Below are 7,895 nucleotides of genomic sequence, written 5' to 3' on the forward strand. Positions count from 1 at the left end.
ACACCTGAGGCTGATGGGAATGTTATTAATTTAGCAGGTTTTTAGTCATCATGAACCAAAATATTTAAATTGATATTTTGAGTTGATGGCGGGGATCACCAATGTTATAACTGTTTATGTCTGTCCCGTATTTCATTGTAACCCATCTAAAAACTCAACTCTGTTGAAGAGTTGAAGTACCACATGTAAATTAGAATCTATCAGGTTGTTGATCTCCTCCACTCCGTAGGCAGCAGAGACTTATCTGCGATGTGAGCAGAAACCCACAAACCCTGGGACGACACCACTCTCCTTGGTCAGAGTTGCAGCTATGTGGATAATAGCAGGGCAGAGAGGTTAACTGTTTAGGTCAGTGCTTATGGAAGACAACTGCCATATCTAAGCTGAGGTTTACATTTACCTTGCTCAGTCTGCTTTGTAGCAAGCTGTCTTATTTTAACACTGACAGTCAGTGGTGGAAGAAGCCTTACAACTTTCCACTTAAAATTTCAGCCAAAGTACAAAAATATTAAGTATTGAAAGTAAAATATACAGAATTATTTACATCATTATGCATAGGCACGTGAACAAAAGTATTATTGTCTTAATGAATGGATTAAAATAATTTCCCTGTTTCACTGTTCCCTGTTCCCCTTTCTCTCAGTTTTCACGGGGACTCAAACTACTGACACTGTGTTTGGGGGGCGTTGTTTTTGGAAAGGTGCTTGTAATTCACAGTACAGCAAACAACCCACAAACATTACGCAACACATATTGAAAATTGTTAGAATAAAAAAAAATGGAAAAAAAAAGACTACAAGCCCCACAATCCACCGAGGCGGTTACGGCGCTGAGTACGTGCCCTCGTAAGGGAGCAGACACTGCACTGTGCGATCGTGCAGCCGGCCTCGGCGTTGGTTAGAGGTAAGTTTTTATTACTTATTTTTAGGAAATCCTCTTATGGGATAGTGAATGGAAACATGTGCGAAAACAAAAAGCGCTAGTTTAGCCTGACATTTAAACAAGCATAAGGGAGTATAAGTAGTTAAATTGGCTGCTCCTGTCCGGTTTAGGGCTAACGTTGGGCACGCCTATGTAGGGTAGCTGCCCCGGGGTTCCAGTGCTGTGTGCGCGGGCCCGGAGGAGGCATCAACACTTAGAGAAGACGGGGTATTTTTAGCAACCAGTGAAAAGGCCAACGCCAGCCGGCCAGTTTGCTAACGTTTGGAAATATAATTTATCAGACGTCTAACATTAGCTGGAGGGGAGGCAGGCTAGATACATGAACTGTCTTTGCCAACGCTCGCTGAGTTAACGTTAGCAAACAAGACAGCTCTCAAGCTAGTAGTAGCTAGTTAGCTAGCGTTAACTAACCATAGATGAGCTTTTCCATTTATTAACGTTTCTAAATACGCTTATTTTGCTGTCTCTCTAGCATTTCGTATATTGCTGCTATTTGTGTCCCATTGGTAGTTATGGTATGTTGTTTCGACTTCACCTCTGATTTTCAGAGATCTCAGATTGTTCCGTTAACAAGAGTGTATCGTTATGTGGAAGCACATGACTTGTGCTGTCACTGTCACCCGAGCACAGAGAGCACTAACGTTACGGCGTGATCAGCAAAACACGCCTGGGTCTTTTTAGTTAAAGCGTTGTTAATGTGATGTTTTCTTTCCTAGTGTGGTGCTATTTATACACTTGGTTTTAGTGTTCAGTAAGACTGTCCGTGGATTGTGTTGTTGTTGTTGTTTTTATATTGTGGTTAGCATTAAGAACGTAGAGAAAATTTACCTCAAATGAAAACTAGGTGAATGCATTTTTGTTTCTAATCTTTGATGTGAGTAGCGCACCGTATATCTTTTTGTATATCTTTTAGTCTTATTTTGTTGTTCAGGTGGTTTGAGGCCTGGTGACTGGGAAGGCTTTAGCAAATAATGATTTTCACACTTGTATTTCCTCTCTGTGTAACTTGCTCCCCTCCTCTCTCTCCATCTTCTCAGTGTGCGTTGCAGGGTGATTCAGGATGGTGGACCAGCCTCTGTGGGAGCAGATAGGATCCAGCTTTGTGCAGCATTACTACCAGATGTTTGACTCTGACAGATCACAACTTGGATCCATATATGTGAGTGTGACAGAACCGTGCTGTCATTTACTTACAAGATGTCTTGTTTTGCTTGTTTATCTTCATTGCCATTTGCATAGGTACAGGACAGTACAAGTACATTGGAATTTTTTGTGCATATCTCTCAGAGTCAACTCTATAAAGAAATAAAGAAATGTGAGAGGAAACCCTAGGTAACGTAACTCTTTTAGCTGCTGAAGCAGAGATTGAGGGGAGGAGAGAAGTCGTAAATACCTTATAAGGTATGTCTGACTGAGATGTTTTATTTATAATCAGGGGAAATATGAAAGAAACTTTGTGCCATCAAAATGCTGTTCCAGTTGGCATTACACCGTTATGTAGTGTGGTAAACTCTCCCTCCCTTTGTTAAAAGCTGCATTTTAAAACTAGAGTGGACACATGGAAAGTGTGGAAGAGCACAACAATGCAACTGATCAATAAAAACATCTATTGCTCTTTATAGACAGGTTTCCATCAGTGAGCTGCGTGTGCAGGTAGGGGGCAGAAAACGACCCAAAATGACTGAGAGCTATGAGGAGATCCACATGAAAAGTTAGTTTTGTGCCTAAAACTGTTTGAATCGTAAAAATAATGAGTGGAAATTGTTCATTATCCAAAGAAAAAAACCTAACACAAGTGATCTGGTCAGAGCTCTGGATTTTATGTGGATGGTTTTACATTGAAACTGCAGGAAAAATTGAAGTTTTAAGGTAAGACAGCTCACACTGCGTTTAAGGGTGATAAATGAGTATTACCAAGGCTCTGTATTTGATGTGTGTTCAGGGTAGTCTGAGAATCAGTGACAGCTGATAGAGGGGCAGGCTGATGGCTTTGGATGGAAACTTTGGTGACGTTGTCATGCTTATAATTTTCCAGAAAAGTATAAACATGCGTTTCAGAGTCTCTTTCATGATCCTGTGTGGCTGATCAATAATACTGATTAAATCTTGTTTTGACACAGTTTGCCAGCAGTGATCCTCTTCCTGTTCATGCTGCAGTCATCTCCCATATGAGATTTTTGCATTAATGTAACACAGCTGGCCTAAATCCAGGGTCTGATATATTGGTATATGGTATATGAGGAAAGAGTATAGAAAGATTTCAAATACAACAACCACAGTGAGTGCAGCCGTGCTCTGAACTTGTGCAGCAGGCAAACAGCATGAAACTGAATGCTGACGTTGTGCTTTTAAGTTGAACCCTGTGCTCTCGGGTTGATGTTTTTGGACACACACAGGTCATGTCACTCTTCCTGTGGAGCTAGCTTTGTGTATAGTGGGAAAATAATAAGCTACTATGACCAAATGTGTTTTTTTTTCTTCATCCCAAACCTGCGCATGGATCGTCAGTTGGTTATAAAAGGGAAACCCATCTATACTGGTCAACTATTGTTAGCTAACATTTTACATAGTGTTATATTAATATGCAGATGAAAGACAAACAGATCCGACTCTGAAATAGCATTTTATTATTGAGTCAACAAGAATTTACAAACAGTGTGAAATCTACGTTGATTACAATGGGTGACTACAATCTTGTGACCTGCTACCAAGGCGGTTTTGATCATCTGAAGTTCAGGGCCAGTGTAACTGTCCCTCACTAAACCTAATGTTAGTGGGTTTTGGTTTAAATAGACTAGCTAACCTAGAGCACTGACAACAAATAACTTGGGTGTTTCCAGTGTTGCTTTTGTTTTTTGTTTTTATTGTCTGCTTTCATTAATCACACACAGTCAGATCTTGATGACACTGCATTTTCTGGTTGTTAAACTACATCCATCGTGTCCTAAATTGTTGGTTGATATATTTTTAATTGCTTGAATGATAAAAGAGACTATTGATTAATCAATATAATCTCTAACTCCCAACTAAAAATGTGATTTTAAAAAGAAAAAAATTAAAAAATTTGTGCTTTTCTTAGATTAATCAGTATCATGGATAATAACCTGACTTCAAGTATAAATGAAAAGGACACAACATTACACAGCACTGCCGAAGGCATTTACAGCTGAAACAACTTTTAGTTGATCAACAGAAATTTGGTCACATTATGATCATTAATCGAAAAATGCCAAATATTTGGTTCCAGCTTTTTAAATGTGAGAATTTGCCGTTTTTCCCCTGTGAAATATGTCAGGAAACTGAGTCTTTGTGTTTGGACTGTTGGTCAGACTAAACAAGAAATCGTGGGCTCTGAGGAACTGTAATGTTAACTTCTCACTGCCAAAACACTGTCATGAATTAGTTTGTGGTAATAAACCCTCTCTGTTTTTGCTCCGCACAGATCGATGCATCATGCCTTACGTGGGAAGGACAACAGTTCCAGGGAAAACGGGCAATTGTTGAGAAACTCACTGTGAGTTTGTTTGGTTACTTATTGCTTTATACAGAAGTAACGTGTTACATGTTATGGGATGGCCCCTAACCTGTTACTGAATACAGACAGAAGTCAGTATTCAGATTTCTCCTCAGGCTTTTTGGAACCATAGTACAAATGTGTGTGTTTTCAGTGACAATTATATAGTTATCTCGAGTTTTAATGATTCTTTCTGAATTTATATCCTCTGAGTGTCTGATATACGTGCATTAATCTTCCTCTTGTATGTTTTTTTCTCTGTGTTTGTGCCAGAGTCTCCCCTTCACAAAAATAGCGCATAGTATAACAGCGCAAGACCACCAGCCAACTCCAGACTGCTGCATCTTGAGTATGGTTGTAGGACAGCTAAAAGTAAGTAGCATTATCATTCACGTCCTATGCAGAGTCAGCTCTTTTACTGCCTGAGTACACATTGACTTCTGAAGTAAATAAGATTATTCATGTATGTACCTGTGTTTCGAATACTATCACATCATCTTATCAGGATCTAATTGCTGCTGTTTTGTTAAAAAGTATAATTTATGATCAAGAAACATTTTGTTTAGTGTCATGAAATGTTCAGTGTCTGTGAATATAATGAGGAACATATTCGTATGCTTGATGTGCACAGAAAAGCACCTTTCGATTTAGTGCTTCTGACTCCTCAGCACATCTGAGATAATGTCCATCTAGACTCAGGTGGTGAATCCTTTGTACAACACTGGCAATCAAACTCATACCAAATCCTCCTGTCCCCGGATTTTCAGTTACTGTTACAGTGTGGGCTGCAAAGTGTGGTGCTGGTGAGCTGTATTGCATTATATTGACAGGTGTTTCCATTATCTTGTCCACCTCAATTAAATCAATGAGGAGGATAGGCTAAACAACATAAGCACCACTAATTAATGCAGTACACTACATCAGCAGCACAAACTACATCCTCTAGAATGGGCAACAATTTCAACAAAACCTGAACATCATGACCTTCATTAAAGGAGGAGTTGTAGCAGGACTGTTGTTTTCAGACTGCATTAGTCTCAAGTAGGTGTTCCTTATACAGTGGAGTGTACAGGAAACTGTTAGAAGCAGCAAATGAAAAAATGTGTGCACATGGAGCAGCAGACGAATGATTTAGGTTCCTTAAGTGTCCATGTGATGGCTGCTTCAGCCAGTATCTCCAGCACGTACTTTGCCCTGAACCTCTTCTGTTTGTGTGTGTCTCCAGGCAGACGATGACCCCATCATGGGTTTCCATCAAAGTTTCATCCTCAAGAACATTAACGACGCATGGGTGTGCACCAATGACATGTTCAGGCTGGCCATTCACAACTTTGGATAAGCCCCCTCCCCACTCCGGTGGGCAGGGGCGGCCATAGTGAAGGGCACGGTGTGAAGTATGGAGGGAGGGGAGGGAGGAGTTGAGGATGGAGAAAAGAGAGACCACTCATTCCTCCCTCCTGCTGTCTCATTAACGCCTGTTTGACAAACAAGCAAACACCGGATTCTAGATGTCAATCACTGAACCTCATCCAGGTGGGTTTTCAGACCACCCCAGCCAGTAGAACTGCGACGTGTTTCTTTGCTGAGAGCCGGCCGACCAATCAGACGCCCCTGTCTGCCACTCCGCTGATCTGCATGACGCTGGGAGGCCCTCATTACAATATCTACACTCAAGCCACCAGAAAGACAAACAGCTGACCGACGCCATTAACTCATACTCTGCTCTGCTCTCCACCCTTCTTTACTCTATTCTAACCCATTTTACTCTACTGTTGACACCACTGCTGTCATCTCAGTTCTGTTAGCACTGTTGTTGACTGGTTCGTAGATCCATGTTCAGGTTCAGTCGGCTTCTTCAGTTCCAGACTTCTTGTGTTGTAATTTGTTTTTAGATGCCACCTGTGTGTTGACTTTAGCTTGCCTTAGTGTATTTAACTGAGTTTTATCTTCCTTTACACCATTGTTAACTCTGCCATGATTCATTCTCATGCCAGGTTTTGCTCTTGCAAGCCAAAGAATCATAGAGGACATACAGTTTGACCTTGCTGTGTGATTGGCTCTGATCTTGCATATTGTCTCTCTCTCTCTCTCTCTCTCTCTCTCTCTCTCTCTCTCTCTCTCTGCCTGTTTCAATCTGTCGTTCTCTCACACACATCTGGCAGTTAACATGGACTACAGCCACGATACACAATAAAACCTGGACTTTTTTCTTAATGGTGTGGCTTTGTCTCCATGTCATTCTCTTTGGTTAATTGTTTTGCCAGTCCTTCATTTATCTCTTCACAATGAGTCTTCATACAGTTTTGCTTTTTGCAGATGGATTAGTTTGGGTGACCATTCTACAGAAGATCATACATGTCAACAATAGGTCCACTGTCCAATCTGTATTGGGCCGTTACTGATCTTAGAAGTGGATCAGGGTAGAGGTCTTTCATACTGTAAGCATCAGTATGATCCATGTGTTGAAACAACAGGTAGTCATCTCTTTTCTGACCATGTTAATTACTCATAAGATGAAGCCGTGTTCTGCAGATTCATTTGTGCACTGGCGTCCCTGTGATGATTGCATCAGTTACTTTTGTTGTACAGTTTCAGAGACAATGAGCTGAGGACTCCAGACCAGGGCAGGTCAGGTAGTAGCAGGGTTACTTAACACAGTTTCAACACAAACTGAACATTACAACCTTCATGTGAAGGGAGGATTTATTGTAGGATTGTTGTATCAGACTGCATAAGTTTTAGATAAGTGTTCCAATAAACTGACAACAGATCATATATATATATACACTGATCACGCATTATGACCACCTGCCTGATAGTGTTGGTCCCCCTTCTGCTGCCAGAACAGCCCTGACCTGTCGAGACATGGACTCGACTAGATGCCCAAAGGTGTGCTGTGGTATCTGGCACCAAGATGTTAGCAGCAGATCCTTTAAGAACTGTAAGCTGCGAGGTGGGGCCTCCATGGACCGGACATGTTTGTCCAGCACATCCCACAGATGCTCAACTGGATTGAGAGTCAACACCTCAAACTTGTTGTGCTCCTCAAACCATTCCTGGACCATTTTTTGCTTTGTTGCACAGCTCATTATCCTGCTAAAAAAGGCCACAGCCATCATGGAATATCGCTTCCATGAAAGGGTGCATGGTCTGCAACAATTCTTAGGTGGGTCGTAGTGTCAAAGTAACATCCACATGGACAACAGGACCGAAGGTTTCCCAGCAAAACATTGCCCAAAACATCACACTGCCTCTGCCAGCTTGCCTTCTTCCCATAGTGCATCCTGGTGCCACGTGTTCCCCAGATAAGTGACGCACATGCACCCAGCCATCCACGTGATGTAAAAGAAAATATGATTCATCAGACCAGGCCACCTTCTTCCATTGCTCCATGGTCCAGTTCTGATGGTCACGTGCCCATGGTTGGTGCTTTCGGTGG

At 41.5% G+C, this 7,895-nt stretch overlaps 1 protein-coding gene across 3 annotated transcripts; it reads left to right on the forward strand.

Moving 5' to 3' along the window:
- The first annotated feature begins 832 nt into the window (after positions 1-832).
- Positions 833-6,670, forward strand: nutf2 (nuclear transport factor 2). 3 transcript variants are annotated; one of them, XM_041037481.1, is made up of 5 exons: positions 833-903; positions 1,980-2,101; positions 4,385-4,456; positions 4,730-4,828; positions 5,682-6,670. In XM_041037481.1, exons 2-5 carry the CDS (start codon positions 2,003-2,005, stop codon positions 5,793-5,795), a joined length of 384 nt encoding a protein of 127 aa, XP_040893415.1. In that variant the 5' UTR covers positions 833-903; positions 1,980-2,002; the 3' UTR covers positions 5,796-6,670. The 3 variants fall into 3 exon arrangements, with proteins under 3 accessions (XP_040893415.1, XP_040893417.1, XP_040893416.1); XM_041037483.1 differs by lacking the exon at positions 833-903 and adding an exon at positions 1,118-1,149; XM_041037482.1 differs by lacking the exon at positions 833-903 and adding an exon at positions 1,271-1,457.
- The last annotated feature ends 1,225 nt before the right edge of the window (positions 6,671-7,895 follow it).

This window comes from Toxotes jaculatrix, chromosome 5 (assembly GCF_017976425.1).
Source record: "Toxotes jaculatrix isolate fToxJac2 chromosome 5, fToxJac2.pri, whole genome shotgun sequence".
NCBI lineage: Eukaryota > Metazoa > Chordata > Actinopteri > Toxotidae > Toxotes > Toxotes jaculatrix.

Coding starts and splice junctions, on each gene's coding strand:
- nutf2 (XM_041037481.1), top strand. CDS start 2,003: ATGGTGGACCAGCCTCTGTGGGAGCAGATAGGATCCAGCTTTGTGCAG. Junction 4,457..4,729: donor CAATTGTTGAGAAACTCACT/GTGAGTTTGTTT, acceptor TGTTTGTGCCAG/AGTCTCCCCTTCACAAAAAT. Junction 4,829..5,681: donor TGGTTGTAGGACAGCTAAAA/GTAAGTAGCATT, acceptor GTGTGTCTCCAG/GCAGACGATGACCCCATCAT.